At 36.4% G+C, this 19,801-nt stretch overlaps 1 protein-coding gene across 15 annotated transcripts in view; it reads right to left on the minus strand.

Moving 5' to 3' along the window:
* Positions 1-1,281: 1,281 nt before the first annotated feature.
* The window catches only part of TLL1 (tolloid like 1), a 161,543-nt gene continuing 143,023 nt past the window's right edge, over positions 1,282-19,801 (minus strand). For all 15 annotated transcript variants that reach the window (XM_083834090.1, XM_083834079.1, XM_083834083.1 and 12 more), the window contains 3 exons: positions 16,214-16,427; positions 12,844-13,094; positions 1,282-10,861 (listed from right to left, as the gene is read on the minus strand). In XM_083834090.1, coding sequence (XP_083690216.1) covers positions 10,727-10,861; positions 12,844-13,094; positions 16,214-16,427 — 600 coding nt within the window. In that variant the 3' untranslated portion in view covers positions 1,282-10,726. The remainder of the gene's footprint in view (positions 10,862-12,843; positions 13,095-16,213; positions 16,428-19,801) is intronic.

The following is a 19,801-nucleotide window of genomic DNA, read 5'->3' on the forward strand; positions in this document are numbered from 1 at the left end:
AACCTATGTTTTGAGGAAAATAAAAAAATGAAATGATAGATTTAGAAATAGGAAATCAAGGGGAATATTCCTGAACTTTGTTTGTAAATACAACTACTTATTCGTTTAGATTTCTCTGAATACATACAAAAATACTTATTTTTCCCTCTGCTAGCAGTTTGAAGACAACATGGAGTAGTAAGAAAGCACATAAAGCAGTTTCTTGTTAGGTATTTTTCAAGTAAATTCCAAAGGAAAATTTCCTACTGTTTGTTTCTTTTATGATAGATATGACAAATATGGGAAGCCCATGGAAGTTATTGTTCTACTTCTTACGATCACAGACATCCCAATGTTGCATTTTTCCACTTGTGTGTCTTTCTATTTTCAGATAAGATTTGTTCTTTGAAGGAATGGCCAAAAATAAAAAAAATCAAATTTCCACATGATATGTGGGTAAATTCCATCACATAATGAAGTACGAGCTAACAATATTTAAGCAAAAAATGTTGTGTTTTTGTTATTTGCATTTTTGCAGCACACAGTAACAAGTTATTTGAAGTAACAATGACTTTTCATGACAGAATAATTGTTTCCCACTTTTAATTAATGTTTTAATAATATCTTTTTTTTTTTTTTTGAGGGTTGGTGGATTGATATTTTGTTTTTGTTGTCATATTACATACATTTTGGATAGGCTTGCAGGATGAAAAACAGATTCTGGAAAAACAGATCGACTGTGCATATGACCATTCAACCCAGCTATGGTATATAGCAGTAAAGTTACTGTAGAAATACCGTGCTTATTAATAGCAATCATCAGCTCTATAAATCAGACTAAAGCTTACCCATGTCGACCATGTGCTCCCAAATGAATGACACATGGTCCTGGCACAGACCATGAGAAGAGTGCAGTATTCTGTGGGCTTCATAAAATGAAGTAGAAAGAACTAAACCTATTCTGTACAGAACAACAATGAACTAAATATGCGATGATAAAGCTTGTTTTAAATCTGGCAGGCTTTGCCATTCACCCACCCCTGTAAGCCAAAAGTAGTCAGAGAAATGTGATATACTATGACCATCTCATCTGAAACATAAGGAAAAGAACAGCATTCCTGACATTTGAAGAAACGTCAGTGAAACTTTTCCCTCTATAAACATCACTGCAGCTTTTGTGGAGTGCTTAGCCACAACAACCATCTCCAGTTTCCCTGAAACACCCATTTGGTGCTGAATTATAGTTAGTTCTCATGACGTGACTTCATCAGTCGTCCAGCATGGATGCTATTCTTTTCAGACTTTTCTTTTTTTCTTTTCAGACTATTCTTTTCATTTTGTTCTGTAACTGCTAGATTTCTCTCACTCTCGTAGTTAATTTTGAATGGTTACTGTTCAATATATACCCGCTTCCTGTTGCTAGTCCAGAGGCAGAAACTCCTGTCCAAAGAGCATGAAAGCAGAACTCAGTAGAGAAAGTGAAAAAACTACGTGTTCAAAACACAGTTTGTACTTTGGCAAAAGCATGAAAGAGTTCTCAGAATCAAAGTAAACAACTGTACAAAGTCCAAAGTTGTTCCAGAAAAATATTCTTTCATTAGAAAAAAAAAAAAAAAAACTGTGGTAGGCACAAGTGAACATTGCAAGTGTGCATCTAATTATGTTAACATCACTTTATCCAGCTTAAATTACCCATTACATTTCACCCGGAACAGTGATGTTTTCAACATGTTGCATTTGTTCAACGTGTCTAAATGTATAAGTACTTATATATATACATATATGTTGCATATCCATTACCTATAAGTGGATTTAAAATAGCAGTTGATATCACCTAATGTTTTATTTTAAATGCTAAAATGATATTTCCCCAAAAGAACATTTCTGTTCCTTGATAATATCAACTATTAGAAAAAGTCAAGTTAAGTAGACAGGTTTTGTGTTATGATCCAAAGATAAACAAATCTTAGTTCTTGAGCTGAAAGGTCTGGTAAAATTGTCTTCCTGCATCTTTAAGAAAAAAAAAAAAATCAAGTTAGCCTTGAGCTTCAGTGCAGGGCATGATGAAAATGAGCAAGACATAATTTAAAGAATACTGAGGCAGATCATACCATAGCAGTCTAGCATCTTCAAATCATCTGTTTGAGCCTTTATTCTACAATCAAGATAATGGGATTGCTTGTTTGCAACATGCACTGCTGTGTTTGCATGCTAGAAAATGATATACTACTTGGTGAGGTACCTTTGTGCTGAAATATATTTGAGACATGCAGGAATAGAATGGGAATTTCTACACATTAATGAAATAAGAGAAGTAGGCTCACCAGCATAAAACATAAGCTTATTCACTGTATCTGTTCCAAAATACCCTCTTCAAAGCACTCACAATTTTTTTCAGACTCCATAAGGGAATAATCAAAAGAAACAATACCAAAAGCCATGCCATGTTACTCACTAAAATTGAGCATAAAAGAGTATAAACAGAGTCTCTCAATTCCTCATGTCTACTTAAGATCAGTTAATTTCAACAGTTTAGAAGAGATTGTTTCACTCAAAACAAATTTACAGTGGGAAAGATGAAACCAAGTTCAAAAATTGTCAGGATAAATGATTTTCTGGGTGGGGATTTAATTCAACGAAGAAACATGACAAAACAGAAAGCAAGCAAGATCTGAATATTGTCTGGGGCAACTGTAGACCTCTTCCAGAATTTAATTATTTGTGCCAGGGATCTGTTTCATTATGCAATCCTGATCTTATTGGACAATAAATTTTGCTACAAACTCACATTTGGTTTTCACTATTTTTCTTATATATTTGAATAAACGAAGTAGGGAACCAAACAACAAATTCTGAAGTATTCCTCAGGTGACAGGTATCAGAACAAAGTATTTAATGAAGTGCCATAACAGACAGCCATAGCCCTCCTTTTTGGATAGACATCAAGCACCGAGTGTTGGCACTAGTGTACATTTTTCATTTGAACACAATTTCCAGGGATTACTTTTTCACTTGAAATGTTCCATCTCACTTAAGATGCAAACAGCTGTTCTACATTCAAGAGCTTCACCCAAAGAAGGGATTTTAAAGGACACATTTGGGATATTTTCTGCAATCCTATAGCCATTAATATCAAGACCAAAATTTAAAAAAAAAAAAAAAAAAGGTTTCCTGTTGTCTTGCAGAAGCAATAACACCTCCATATTTAATCACAACCTTTCTATATTGCTTTACTCCCACAGTGGTTCTACATGGTTTAAAAACCTATTTAGATATTGTCAAACTCAGAAGTTCCTTATAAAGATCCATCACAACTCAATTTTTGACAGTGGGAGGTTAGCATGTCAAAACCTGTTTTTCTACAACTTGCTCTTGCAAGGTCATTTATTTTTGCATTGTGGCTAAAAGCAGTGAATATGTGGCTTTCCATAGCTGATGGAAAATACGCTGTACTCAAGAAAAGGAAGAGAGGCAATTTCACCTTTATAATGTTACTTCTGACAAATCTCTGTTACCAGTCAACTTCAGTTTAGTAGTCCTCAGCATAAAGTAAGCATAAGCTTAATCCAGTTTACATTTTTTGATATTTTCTTTATTGTTTTCATGGATGCCCATCAAATACACCAAGCAATCGAAGTTCCTTGGGGGGAAAAAAAAAAAAAAGCATATGCAGAGATTGCTGAGGACCATTAAAGACAAGGCATTGAGGAAATTGTGCCTGAATGGCTGGATGCGTGTTATTCATCCAAGGTTCTCTTTCTGCCAGTCTGGCGCCATGATGTTCAGGCTCCTAGAGACCATTGCAGGTGCCTGCCATAGTATACCTGTCTCATTATCCTTTTGTTCCCATCCCTATACCCTGTAGCCATGATGGTCATGGTGAAGACCACAGGATCCACCAGGCACAGCACAGAACTTTATTCTTACTCTGTTATTAACGGTTTTATTTTTACCTAGATCTCTTTAGTGGCATTCACTCATGGTCTAGCTGAGGATAGTCTGGGATTTTTTTTATAGAAAAACACTCTTTATAAATACTCTACAGTATTTCAGTGTTCTCTTCTCTCTTCCTGTTAGCTTGAGTAAATGGTCACCTATAGCACTAACCAATGTAGTATGTATTTACTGTTTTGTAGCTTGACACCAGATTGTTTACTGGCTGATAGCGTATATACCTTTGAAGTCTTCACCATCTGTTTCACTAAATTAAAGTTAGCAAACTGTCCTCAAATGTGAAACATTGGTGGTTTTGAAAATTTTGCAATATTTAAGTTCAAGATTCTACAGACAACAAAATTAGCAAAATGTAGATGCAATCATAAAATCATTAAGATTGGAAAAGACCACCAAGATCATCTAGTCCAACTGTCCCCCTACCCCCTAAACCATGTCTCTAATTACAACCTAATTACAACCTTTCCTTAAACCCCCCCAAGGGATGGTGACTCCACCACCTTCCTAAGCAACCTATCTATTCCAATGCCTAACCATTTTTTCTGAGAAGAAACTTCTTGTAATTTCCAACCTGAACCTCCCCTGGTGCAACTTGAATCCATTTTCTCTTGTCCTATTACTAGTTATGTGCAAGAAGAGGGATGCCACAGTAAACTTACAAATAAAATTACTACAAGACAGGTATCAATAATTTTAAAATATCATTTAAGGTAAAACTGCTGTGGAAAAAAAAAGTCAAACTGGAGAACAGTATATTATTAATGGACATTTGAATTTTGACTAGGTAAAAGTATTTAATACTTTATAACATTTAATCTGTACCATTCAACTCAAAAATTTCATTGAGTTAAGCTACATTTTTCACAGGAGGATAAAAATATTCTGAAACCTTCTCAGCAATACTTTCCTTGTGCCTATACATAAACATAACACAAACATGTCCTTTGAGATACATAAGATTTATGAGCCAGATTTTCTGTAAATGACATGAGAGTTGCCCCTCCCTATCTCCCTCCAACCCCCATCATAATAAGGCCTCTTACGGTAATTCACCACACACTAAGTTCATTTAACACTCGGTAAATTTCCCTAATGTTAAGATCCTCATTTATAGCATTTTAAAAAAAAAATCCTTTCAACAATGTAACTGAACAGCCCATTCTTTGAACAGTTGTAAACTCTGAATAATACTAAAATGTTTTATGCTAAAACTGACAAAAAAATCCATGATTTATTATTTTTTTTCCTAAAATGCACATTTAAAAAAAAATATTGTCCCAATGATGCAGCACTCTATAGGAAGATTCACACTGAAATGTCAAAAATTGGCATACTACTATGAATATCTACAAATATCCCCCAAATCCTTTATTCAGTATCCTCACTAAATCATTGCCTTTGTTAACATCTTAACAATGAGAATTTTTAAGTAACTAATTACTTCAATAGGTAATACTCTCATGTCAGTATGGTCCTCTTAGCATAGCCAAGGATATGGATTTTACCAATGAAAATTGTTTGTATTATGATCATGCAAAGAGATAACAACATAAAAAAGGCAAGCATATTAATATCCTAAGATATCTCAAAGAAATCAGCTTTTAACCATGCACACAGATCTTTAGAATATCAGCTTAATAAAGGCTGTTCAGCAACTTTCAGCAACAGCTGTGTAATAAGACTCTATATTTGAAATTTGGCAAGAGGTGTCCACAGCTTGTAGATGTGGACTGTTACTGTTTTCTATCTATTGTAATAGAACTGCTTTTGTCGTCATCTGCTTCAATTCTTTTAATTAGAAAAGTCTATCATCATTACTTTTAAATTCAGTGATCTATTAGCAAATGTTTTGCACAGACTTTGTTGTGGACTTTCGTAATTGAAATGCCCCTTTGCATATTGCTCTTGCTCCATTAAGCAATATTCAGTACAAAAAAAGCTTTTAATATTTATGAGGTGGGACTATTAGCCCTGGCAAACTATTCCAGCTCAAACATTGGATAGGTCTCCTCTCCTCTCCACTCAGCTTAAATATTGTATTGTTCAAATTCATTCTTTTACTCCTACACATAACACATCATGTGCCCTAAACAATTTCACTCTTCTCTGTGGGAATCACATGCTGTTTGAGAGCCAAACTCTCCTTTTCCTTCTTCCTTGTCCATTGTAATTTCCCTCCATTCAATTTCACTGTGTTGCCGTTTACCTGAAACGTGGCTACAAAGAACCAAGTCTAGCACTATCATGCTGGAAGAGAAAAGCCATGGATCACGTTCTAAGAGAAGACTAATTCCTAATGATCATTAGTATTGTATTTCAGAAGTTGCCATCGCATGGCAAACTCCATCCAACATTATGTGAAGTCAATAATTCTAACAGTCCTAGCACTACAGGAAGAATAACTATGTCTGAAGGTCACTGGAGAAAAAAAAAATCTTGTTTATATGTATATCGCTTCATCTTGGATTTGATTGGAATTTGATATGTTACAAGACCATCTACAAGGCAAGGAGAAAACATGAGAGGAAGCAGTTGTGGAGGCGGGATAAAGACAGAGAGACCTAAGCCTGGCTAGTGTTTCCCCTTTCACTGTTCACCTAATATCGCAGTGCTCTAAATATTTTTTCGACTGCTACAGCTTGTTTCCTTTGTGAACTCAGAACAAATAACCAAAACATTTTCTAATAAGAAAAAAATTGCAAAATGTGTTTTCCTTCATTTTTGTTTTTTAGGTTGTCAGCGGTTCCCTGGTCAAAAAATACACTGACCAATCCAATTGTTCATCTAACTCTTCCTTCAGGTAAGTGAAAGCAATACAGCATAAAGCATTTTTAATGACTATGAAAGACACATTGAAAAAAATATATATATTAGCAACAGTGTTGGTTCTGGAGATTATATCTATTTTTTTCTGCCCTTTTTTTTTTTTTGGTAATGTAACATATTTGTATCTGTGGTGTTGTTGTTTTCCTTCTCTGAGCATTTTGTTTGTCCTTGCTCCTCTTTTTTTTCCCACTTTTATTTATTCTATTAATCAATTAATAATTGATTCATAAAAATAATAAATATCAAATAATAATTAAAACAAAATAACACGGAGCAAGTCTTTAAATAAAGTTGTGCCAATCTGTATAGTCACGTATGTTATTGTAATAAAACCCATTATATCTTGATACTCATTTGAGCCCAATTTAAGACCTGAAATCGAAGGAAAATTCCCTTCCGGTCTGTTCTACTTTAAGATGGAAGATTTTCCTGGAATTACATATCCATACCAGGTTCTCAACCAACTCTGAGATCTGTAAATTCTACCAGAACAGAACCATTTCATTACAAGAGAAAGTTCCAGTGTGCCTGAGCAGTGACCATGCTCTACGATGGTGCACCACGCAGCTGCATTTACCACGGCATACAACCTGTGAGGTCAACAACAACTTCCTGTATTATTAAAAAAAAAAAAAAAAAAAGTGTGCCACTTGCACTCCTGGCATCATAGCAAAATTGCAGGACTGATCCCCTGATCCCCCAAGTGAATAAAGCTTCCAGCCAATTATTCTAATTTTTCACAGTGGTTCAAAAGCAAGCTGATTTAAATGAAAAAGCAATGCTGCCTTACCACGTTAAAGATCTGACCTAGCTTTCACCAATGCTTAGTTCAGTTTGCTGATTCACATGTTTCACAAGGTAAGAGTACTCAAATATGTTGCAGATTATAACAAATGGCCAGCAAAGAACAGAATATCTGCTGTGTATATACACTTTATTCACTGCAGCTGGACCCTCAGCTCTTATGGAAGATAGTCATTTTAATTGACTTTCATCAATGATTTGGTTTTCTTTTTCCTAAAGATGGAAGAATAGCCTTTCACAAACATATCTTTCTTCTTATCTGAGCATGATATTGACCACAAATTTAAATTCTTCAAGAGCCAGTCAGACAAACAGGTCCATCTGACAGCATATTCCATCAACTTGACACTTTATTCTGATTTTAATAACATTAAAGAATAATAATTTGCACATATCAGGAGCTCTTTACAGAGCTGAGAAGAAATCTTTATGTCAAGTTACAGGAAAATTAATTCAGATCCAGCAGTTTGCCCATGGTCAAGAAAGGCTGTGGCAAACAGGAATTAAAATAAGTACCATCCTCACCCTACTGGGAGCATTGCCATTAAACACGCTGAACGTATAGGCCCTGAAGGCAGATCTCCAGGCTGCTGTATTTTGTATCTGGTTTTGTGGACTAGTCAACAGGCAAGATCTTTAAATACTATGTTGAAAAAAAAAAATCTCGTTTGCAAAGATTTTGGGGGAAACTTGCATAGTTTTTCACAATGTAATCACTGTACATAGTTTTTTCATTATTTTCTCATTGTTAGGCTAATTATAAGGCATACTTTATTAAACACGGAGTTCACTGAATATGCGATTTTCATTGCAATGGGAGAAACCTCCTAGAACTCAAAAATACCTCCCTTTTTAATAGCACCTGAAAGCACCATGAGGCCAATGAGAAGATATGATCCAGACTGTCTATCCGTCATCAAGATCATTAAGAACAACACCTTCACCTTCACTGCTCTTAAGCAATATGGGATCTACAAACGGATAAGCAATTAGAGAAACTTATTTTAACTTTGTAATCAAAGTTTATAGCAACTCTTTTCTGACTTCTACAGTAAGTTTCCTGAATTTTTGTAGTAAAACAACTTGGATAAAATGTAATCCTTGTGCAAACACCCTGAAAAAAAAAAAATGAACCAAAAAAAAAAAAGGATAGTGGAGCAGCATTATAAAAATACAGAAATTGTTCAGTTTTTGGACTTCATACACATAAGTTTTTTGGAAATGAAAATGGTAATATATAAACAGTAATACAGGTGTAAAAGCAGTGAAAGACAACTATGCAGAGATTTGGGTTTTATTCTTATAAAAAAAGATCAGATTTATTAGTGCCAATGTATGTTCATAGTAAGGTAACAGAAACTAAGCTAATCTGAGTAGCAACTTACATCAAAGGATATCAAAATAATATTTATTGTAGAGTGAAACGTAATACTTTTAACTTGATTCTTGCCAACTAGAAATCCTTGTTATCTGTCTATGAAGCCTTTAAAGAAAAGTTGCTACAGTCGAACAGGGTCCTGATAGAACTTGGCACATAAAGAAACATCTCAATGTTCATCCGCACAATACCTCTCGCTCCCCTGGAGCACTCATTCATACAATACTTACATAATGCATATACATTATGACTAAAGCCGTGTATGGCCTAAAGCACATAGAGTATCTCAGTTCTAAACATAACATGTCTACATCAAAAGCAAGTCACTGTATTTACAGGCAGATGATCTCATTCTGCAGATGGTGTTTTCTCTTGAAGATCCTTCTGTTAGCATATGCTAAAACGTCTGAGTCGTCGAATTATTTATCAAATTAGAGGTGTATGTACAGGAAGATCTGTCTGATCATGTGCGAGGATTCTAAGGCAATAGTAGTAGTTGTTCCACAGGACTAGTGCTGCCATTGCAACCTGCCCTCCCCCAGAGTAGTAAAGCCTTCCTTCTTCAGATGCAGCCACGCAGAGGGAGACATTCATGATCTGCAAGCTGTTGGCTCAAAAGTCTAAAACTTCTTGGTTTTTGTTTGTTTTAAATGTTCATGGAATAGCACCATAGGAATTCACTCTTGATAACAAACAAATCCTGTGTCCATTGTTTTGTTTTGCTTTTTTCACCATCACAGATACTCTTCTTCCCCCAAAAAAGAATCTTTAGGAAACCTCCCACTTGGATGCTACTGCAGCTTCATTTCTGGTTAGCTAAACCAGGCTGTTAGCTCATTTATAAAGAGGTCCGACGAAATAAAGCTTAGTAGTGGTTCCAAATGTACTGCTGAAAACAAATTAAATAGGAGGAGTTTCAGACGATACTATTTCTGCCTCTCATGGATACATATTTTGATTCATGACAGGTTTTCATCTCAGTCTATATTCTACGTTCAGTGCAAAATAAGAGCACATCATCAGAGATAGCTTACTTAACCAGTAAACCTAACATTTTCAGATTCTTACATTGTTCGAATTCAGTCAACTAGTGATTGGTCAAGCAACTGATGACCAATGTAACAGTTCAGACTTCAGTCGCTAGTAAAACAAAATACTCTGAAGATCAGTTACGTTTCAGAAGTATGACTTTCCAGTTTCAAAACTGATAACCTGATATGGTAGATGAATTGGTAAAAAATACAGAACAATGCAGGAAGACCTTCCCATTTCATATCTTTTTTCAAGTCGTTGTACACACTGTATGCAAGATACAAAGTTAAAGCAACTAGATATAAGAAGAGTATTTTGAGTGTGTGACCTAAAAGAGCTTTATTTTTTCTCCTGGACAACAAACAATTGTCAGAAGGAAGAACAGGTCACTTCCCCTAAACACAACTGATTGAATCTGTACGCATCTATGACAAACGTCAAACTATGAACAAAAGCTTTCATATTCTCCTGGAAGCATGCAAAGTCCTTTCACCAGCTTCACAGAGAAGTGTCGAGTATGGAGCCTGCATATCATCATCTTGTCTATTCCACTGGGACAGGGTTTTTTTGTTGTTGTTGTTTTGTTTTTTAATTTTATTTTAGTCTCTGGTCTTATAAGTCATTATTTCAACTGAACTCATATAAAACATTTTGTGCTAATAACTTCAGTTTAAAAAAAAAGACACCTTCCTTCTCTTCCACTGTGCATTCCTTTTTTTTCCGCATTCTCCTTCTCTTACATAGAGGTTCATGTTATTTTTTCGTGCGCACACTATCTGGATATTTTATACTTCTATATCGTATATGAAATCCTTTCTTGTTGATTGTATCATCGGTGTGAAAGTGGAGTAAAAGAGCTTCCCCTGCTGAATAGATTTCTTCTGGTGGCTAAAATAAATGAACAAACAATAAATAAATTATGTGCCTAGTCTGTGTATTTATCCCCTTCATTCAGATTTTTTCTTATGGATACTTCTCTTTTCCTGTTTTGCCATGTTGTGTAGTTGTGTAATTGCACATGATGCCATCTTATATCAACTAACAAAATACTTCTACTTATTCAGCTCTAAATCACAGGGTATGAATTTTTAAGGCAGACTGAGGAAATGCTAACCAAAATTCCTAAAAGCTGAAGGTCAGCTTACATCAAGATGTTTGAATTTTTACCTGCTGACAGAAATTTTGGAATTAACTATTACATGTTTTTGTGTTTTGTATTAATATCCAACCACTCTTTCAATCTTGAGCTCTGAGACTGAACAGCATTCTTTCATACAATCTAAATAAATGCTAATCTAAATATTTTCCAAATCTGATTTACCTTGTCCAATTTGTATTGAATATCTCTGCAACCTTTTCTTAAGAGACAAGGAAAACCAAAGCTCTTTGTTTTTTTTGTCCTTCCCACATGTCTTCTACAGTTCTGTTGCAGTCATGTAAGTGAGAGGGCAGGACCATTCATAATATTCTATATTTAGACAAACAATTGACTCCAACATTGACTTATTTTCAAACATATTCTTCACAGCCCTCATGGTGGCCTGCTTTATTACTGAAGCACATTGATCAGAAGTACTAACTGAAATACCAAGTCCTTTTTCTAAAGTTGAGAAAGTAGTAATGTGCATTAATAGTGCTCCCACACCCCGACTTCAGTTTGGATTAATTGCTTTTAATAGCTTTTCTATTTAATTCCACGTTTCCTACATACTTGGGTTTGGAACAGTCTACTAAGGCATTCATCCATACCATAGCAGAAAAACAAAAACAGCGAAAGTGATTTTTTTCATCTGAGGCTGGGCTATTCTCCAACTTGCTGCTATTCTACTTGCAATACAGGCCAACTTGAAAAGTATTGTTATGTGTAAAGTAGTAGATGGTGGTCTCAGTTGTAGCAATTCCCTTAGCATATATTGTCTGCAGTTCAGTGGTAGCGCCTTTCCTTCACCTAAAGTGTCATAAAAAATGCCTTAAAAAATGTTTAAAAACTGGCAACTAGTCTGAATGACTGAGATGCACTCATCTCAGATGCACTGATCAGGCACTGTAGTTAAATCCAAAGAAGTGGCATGTGGCTGATTAAGAGCTCCTACCATCTCATATAGAGCCTTTTGCAAACCTTTTCTGTAGGCAAAGACTATGTATGAAAGTGTGCTTGCATTTGCACACATATAAGGAATTGATAAGGACTTGTGGGATCATGGCACCAGCTTTCACAAGGCAGGTAGCCAACAGAACAATGGAACTCTGAAAGGAGAAATAATATGCATCCTTTTCAGGATGTCACCTAGACAATGTCCTCCATGTCTCACAATTAAACCATGTCAGAGATGCATTTGTAATGACAGAGCTCTCTTAAGGCTCATATTAATAACATAGTTAAGAGCATTTTTTTCCTAAAATCAGATTTAAGCAATAGACGAGTGCATTATAAATATTTCCCAGGTGCCCCTTTCCCATAAAATGTGGCTTCTTCATTCATATTGACAGAATTTGAATGTGATAATTTTCAATACCAATGCATTTCTCTCTATAGGAAAAAACTGCTAACTTTTTCGGGGGCACTGAAAAGCACTCCACTGCCAGCTACCTAAAACTTAACATAGCATTACAATACTTTGATCAATAACTATCAACTATTGTTGGAAGTATTTCAAGGGAAAGTTTTCATATGCCGTAGGTGCATTTTAGTACAAGCCTGTAAAATTCTTTTTAAAAAATGGGGTAGAAAATCTGGTATCTTTATCATAAGGTGTAGTAAGCTAACCTCATCTCTTCTTTCTTTCCTCTGCCCCTTCTTTCTTTCTATTTTTAATTGCAATGAGAAAAAAAAAAAAAGAAAAAAAAAACTTTAGTACCTGGTTACTTACCCCAGATCCACAAAATCGACCAAGTCTCATTGCTGACTTATCATGACCATCAAATAGCTCCATGTAATCATAACCACAGTCTGCCTCTTCTTCAACCTCAAAAGTCTGAAACATTAACTCAACTCGATAGCCATGCTCTGCCACCAGGAGCCAGTCGCAGTCCGCCTGAACTGGATAGTTGTTATCGCCAAACTGAGCATGAGAGTACAGATCTTTGGCCTTGGTTTCAGCTTTCAGTCGACCACCACACTCTGAAAAGTTGGGGTGGAAAAGAGAACTAAGAAGCTTATTCAGTGCAAATTAAAATTTTCTTTCCATAGCTGCCCTACCTTATTCAGAGCACATTTTTACTCTACAAACAGATCAATCAAACAATGTGTAGAGTGGAATACTACCCAGTATGAAGACAGATCCACCATTCCATGTTTCCTCTAAATATATATGTATATATGTATATTAATAAATAAATTTTAAGACTTGAGCATATTTCATAATTTTCAAGTAAAAGAAAAAAGGGAATGCCAAAGGTATAAGGAAAGTGGTTCAAGAGGTGGAACCTCCTTCAGGTAGTCATTTGAGAGCAAGGCAAGTGCTCTAAGTGGTGTCAGCTTTTTGACATGGGTTGATGACATCATTAACAAGTGGTGGGGGTGAGAAGGGTATCAGCTCTAGCACATGCAGTAAGCGATCAACAGGAGCACATGTAAGAGTTCCATGTTACAAAAGAGTGTCAAATTTAATCTTTATGCTGTGCCTGGAGAACCAGTTCAATACTAAACACTACAGCTAACCTTGCCAGCTTGTTTTGTAGTTCATGGACATGGACAGGTCTTTCTCCGCAAAAGGTCCTGGCTGGGAGAAAGCTGTCACTGCCAGAGAAAGTCTCTTGTGGCAAGTTCTAAACTGAGAACCTTGCCCTATGCCAAAAACAGATTATAAATCTCTGCTTCTACACAGGCATAAAATGTGTATGTTGCTTTAGAGCTTGTTTATAACTATTTAAAGAGTTTATAAATTAAATAATAAAGAACTTTACTGTGTCTATCAAGCTGTTGGACAAATGAGATCCTTCAAGCATTTATTTCTCATTGCTATTCTAATTAACTGATTCTTTTTTTCCTTTTAAAGGAAAAAAAATGATTTTTTAATTTCATTTACTTTATGACCGTTTTATTATTATTTTTGTACTAAAGAAAAAAATATATAGTGAACTGTGACATGTCCTTAAAGAAAATGCATAGCCATACTAGCAGCTGCAGAAAATGGCAATTCCCTTTCACAGAATCACAGAATGGTTTCAGTTGGAAGGGACCTTAAAGGCCACCCAGTTCCAACCCCCCTGCCATTGGCAGGGATGCCACCCACTAGACCAAGTTGCCCAAAGCCCCATCCAACCCAGCCTTAAACAATTCCAGGGGTGTGGCATCCACAGCTTCTCTGGGAAACCTGTGCCAGGGCTTCACCACCCCCTCAGAGTAAAGAATTTCTTCCTTATAAAGAATTTCTTCCTTATTTCTTTGCTCCACCTGGGGAAGTTCGGGAAGTCTTTCTATCCAATCTGTTTTTTTGAATGTTTATCACTTGCTATAGTCTTATCATGTTTCTATTATTATCTGCTAGAAAATAATAATAATAATAAAATACAATGCACCGTTTAAACTCTTGTTGGGTATCTATTCATTGGGCATGAGTCCAAAGCACAGAGGTAAAATTCCTATGGAACAACTGTTTTGGTCTCAAGGCTACAAATTCTGAGTTGTCTCTCATTCAATGGTACTTCAAAGCAGATGCAGGTGATGTGCTGTTCAACTTAGTGAAAATTTCATGCAAAAACAGTCTAGTGAAATAAATATTCTAGCTTAAGGAGGCAAACTTAATAATTTTTACAACTTAAAAACTGGGCAGATTTTATTCTCCAGGCTTTCTCAGAAAAGCACTATTACGCTTGCTCAAAAAGTTTTTGCAGATAAGGCATATAAAATTCAGCACTTTTCAATGGTAGTTTCATAACACCTGTTTCTAACAAGACTTTTGACCTTTTATTATTTACCTTATCATAATTTAACATGAGTAATTATTACTATTTATATCTAATTTTCTGCCTAAGGTAAGTGTTTACTGAGGTGGGGAAGGCAAATAATGACATGTTTGTAAAACAGAATCTTAAACAAGAAAAGCATAAATTGACTGATAGATGGTTAAGCTTTTCACTTTCCAGGCCCAGATCATGAAGAAAAAAACAGTTCATATACTGTTGCTTACTGCTTTTCCAGGAAAATTAAAAGGGAAATTAAATTTACACAGTTTTAAAATTGTTCTCAACAAAGCAGAAAAAAAATAAGTGTTAAAACTGATGTATGATTAGCTGAGCATTACACATCGACTTGATGAATAATATCAAATGGTATGAACCGTGTCTAGTCACCTTGATTCTCATCTTCCATTAATGACTGCTACCTGTCAGAAAACCTTATGTACTAGAAAAGGTACTTATAAATATTTTCTGCATTAATATCCATTTCCAAATACTGGATGAAAGAAAATGAACTGTTGAAAGTAAAGACAGATATTGAGGAAGAAAAAGTGAAGAAAAACGAAACAACACACAAAAAAACTCGTCTTACAGCAAGCAATGGAAGTTCAGAGATTCAGCACTAGGGGCCACTGTAAGCCAAACAACGTCTGGGAAATAAAGCACACACTGAAAACGTCCTCGTCTATTAATGCAATTGCAAAACACTATTCTCAATTTCTGCAAAACAACAAAACTAAATGCCAAATTTCTAAGAGATTATATTCTTATGGTCTTAAGAAAGTTTTCAGTATTGTTTTTCTTACTGTTCCTTGGCTTGTCTTTCCTTTTTAGCCCTACAGGAAAGTAATAGCTGTTTATACAAAACCCAAACTTTTGTTTAAGTTAGAAGAGGAAAGTAATAGCGGCGCATCTCATGTCCCAGTGAAGTATTGCCATTTAAAATACAATGAAAAGCTATTGAAACTTTTACAAACTAATGAAACCTAGGAAATATTTCTTAGACTGTCTATGCCAACATCATCTTTTTATCAGATTTTGTTTCAAAATCTTTTAATCATTTTCCTATAAAATTATTAAGAAAAAAAAAAGACAAAGCAAGAAGGAGAAAGAGAAAAAGAGAAAGTCAGAAGCAAAGAGATAAAGAAATGACTACAATATTAGAGAATGTTTTTTGCATTCTCTGACTTTTCCAAGTGTTCTTAAGGTTTCATTAGATTTAGTTGTAACATTGTGTTATCTATTAAATCATCCTGTCAGTAAAAAGTAAATGCATGAATATCTTCTACTAAAGAATGAAGGGGAAATTATTAGTAATCCACATCCTGATTTTCTGACCTGTAGAGTGCGTTGCTTGAAAGCCCTTTCTTTGAACTGATGCATCAGAAATAAAGCGAATAAACATTTTATTTCCAGTAGCAATAAGAGGATCTGGTATCTTATTGCCACATAAGCGTCCCAGAATTGGTGATTTTTCACTTTCACCATCAAAAACTTCCAAGTGATCATAGGCACATTCTTGATGTTGTTCTATCTCAAATTCATTGAAGGTCTGGGAAAAAAAATAAAAAGAAAAAGAAAATGAGGCAATGTAGTACTGTATCTATAACGTACATCTGTACTGTTAGCATGTTTCAGAATACAACGTAGATGTAAAGATGACAGATTTAGCATTACTGCTCCCACAACTCTGTAGGTTTGAATCACATACCACTTTTGAGATAGTGGAATAATGATTAAAACTGCCAATTTCCCTTCATATAAAAGGGAATCTTTAGAGTCAATGAGTATCTGTAACAGAATATTAAATCTAGAATACCGTGGCCTTCTTTTGAATGCGTGCCCTTTATAGTATTATTCCAAATTTCACAGAACATTTGAAACAAAGCAAAAAGCAGGAAATCTATTGGTTCCTCAGACAGCAGAGGCCTTGAAACATCTGTGAATCATAATGCTTTTTTTTTTAAACCTCCCTCCACAGCTAAAGCCTTTGAGAATGACCTTTCCACATGACTTGTTATATGTGATAATTATATTTTCTAATCTATTATTCGGAGATGCTATTTTTATTGTTACAACACTAATAATATTTCATGCTGCATCCTTCACGCTAACATCATATTTTTGCTAGTGAAATTACTATGAAAAATAGCAAAATGATTTTGACTATGTTTATTAAAAATAAAAAACACTTTAGCAGACTCTTTCACCCTCCTCACCTCTCCCTAGAAGATTCAAATTGCTGTAATGTTCTGAACACAATGATCACAAACTACTTCATCTCAAATCTGTGATGTGTTTCTTCTACACTTCAAAGCATTTATTTCAGTTTCTGAGCACCTGGGGATTCTCACAGTCTCTATCAGTGCTTACGGAAGCTTGTAAGGACAAATTCAGTTCTATTAAAAATATACATTAAGTGTCCTTTGGAGCAGAGCCTGAGCAACCTACTTTTAAAAACTTATGGCATTTAGATTTCTCAGACTCAGAGTCTCCAACCAAAGGCATTTCCCAAAGGCACATGTCACACCCTATAGAAATTGCTAAAGCAGATATGACTAATACTTGCTTTTCAAATATGGAAGAGTGTCTTCCAAGACTGGACTGTTATCAACAAATTTATTTCAAGACAACAACTAAGAGATTTCAGATGTGGCTTTTTGACCAGGGCTATATCTGAACCTGAGCCCTAAAGATCAAAAAGTTGGTACTTTCCTCTCCTGTGAACACTGAGAATGCATTATACATATGCATTATACATACACGTTTGTGAATTTTCACAAATAACATACAATTCAAGGTGGAATTCAAAATATCATAAAAACACCAAGTAAAAATGCTCTCATAAGTAGTTATATAGCTATTTATAAAAAGAAGAATAAACACAAAACACTAAAGGATTAAGAAGCAATATTTAAAAGAATAAAACTGAACTATCAGTTACTGAACAAATATTATGCATATATTGAATGCGTAAAATTATTCATTCTACATGGTACAACAAAGGAAATCTGACCTACAGAGTCTCTTGTGGAATTCAGCAAATGTAAAATGTGATGGTAATTTATATTCACAGCCAAAATAATGGAAATATCAACAGCTAAAATATAAAGTCTTTTGCCCAGAAAACCAAAATATTCATAGAATCATAGAATATCCCAAGTTGGAAGGGACCCATAAGGATCATCAAGTCCAACTCCTGGCACCGCACAGGTCTGCCCAAAAGTTTAGACCATGTGACTAAGTGCAGAGTCCAATCTCTTCTTAAATTCAGACAGGCTTGGTGCAGTGACTGCTTCACTGGGGAGCCTGTTCCAGTGTGCAACCACTCTTTCGGTGAAGAACCTCTTCCTGATGTCCAGCCTAAATTTCCCCTGCCTCAGCTTCACACCGTTCCCACAGGTCCTGTCACTGGTGATAACAGAGAATAGGTCACCTGCCTCTCCACTCCCTCTCGCGAGGAAGTTGTAGACTGCGATGAGGTCCCCCCTCAGCCTCCTCTTCTCCAGGCTGAACAGGCCCAGTGACCTCAGCCATTCCTCATACGTCTTACCCTCTAGGCCCTTCACCATCTTCGTCGCCCTCCTCTGGACACTCTCCAACAGTTTAATGTCCTTTTTGTACTGTGGTGCCCAGAACTGCACACAGTACTCGAGGTGAGGCCGCACCAGCGCAGAGTAGAGCGGGACAATCCCTTCCCTCGACCGACTAGCAATGCCATGCTTGATGCACCCCAGGATACAATTGGCCCTCCTGGCTGCTAGGGCACACTGCTGGCTCATATTCAACTTGCTGTCAACCACAACCCCCAGATCCCTCTCTGCAGGGCTGCTCTCCAGCGTCTCATCGCCCAGTCTGTACGTATAGCCAGGGTTGCCCTGTCCCAGGTGCAGGACCCGGCACTTGCTTTTGTTAAATTTCATGTGGTTGGTGATCACCCAGCTCCCCAATCTGTCCAGATCTCTCTGCAAGGCCTTTCCACCCTCATCCGAGTCCACAACTCCTCCAAGTTTGGTGTCGTCGGCAAATTTGCTCAGAACACCCTCTAGTCCTACATCCAATTTATAAATCAATAATCATCCTCATTTATAAAAACATTGAAGAGGACTGGCCCTAAAATGGAGCCTTGAGGGACCCCACTAGTGACCATCCACCAGCCAGATGTGGCCCCATTTACCACAACCCTTTGAGCCCTGCCCATCAGCCAATTGCTCACCCATCGTATGATGGTTTTGCTTAGCTGTATGCTGGACATTTTGTCCAGTAGGATCCTATGGGAAACCGTGTCAAAAGCTTTGCTGAAGTCCAAAAAGATCGCATCAGCTGGTTTCCCTTGATCGACTAGATGGGTGATCTTATCATAAAAGGAAATCAAATTTGTTAGGCAGGACCTACCCCTCATGAACCCATGTTGGCTGGGACCAATGACTGCATTGTCCCCCAGGTGTGCTTCAATAACTTCAAGGATCATCCTCTCCATAATTTTACCAGGCACTGACATGAGATTGACAGGCCTGTAATTGCTAGGGTCTTCTTTCTTACCCTTCTTGAAAATAGGCACAACATTTACCAGCTTCCAGTCCAATGGGACCTCACCAGATTCCCAAGATCGTTGAAAAATAATTGAGAGAGGTCCCGCAATGACGTCTGCCAGCTCTTTAAGCACCCTGGGATGAATCCCATCCGGACCAATGGACTTGTATGGATCCAGGTGGAGAAGCAAATCCTGCACACGTTCAGGGTCGGTTGGGAGTTTGTCGTTCCCACCGTCATGGTCCTCCAGCTCAGGGTACCCTGGGTCCCGAAGCCCATCATCAGCGTTGAAGACAGAGGCGAAGAAGGCATTAAACGTCTCTGCTTTGCCTATGTCATTGTCTGTGAGGAGACCCTCCCCATCTAGTAGTGGACCCATGTTTTCTTTGGTTC

The sequence above is a fragment of the Anser anser genome, assembly GCF_964211835.1.
Source record: "Anser anser genome assembly, chromosome: 4".
Classification (NCBI taxonomy): Eukaryota; Metazoa; Chordata; class Aves; order Anseriformes; family Anatidae; genus Anser; species Anser anser.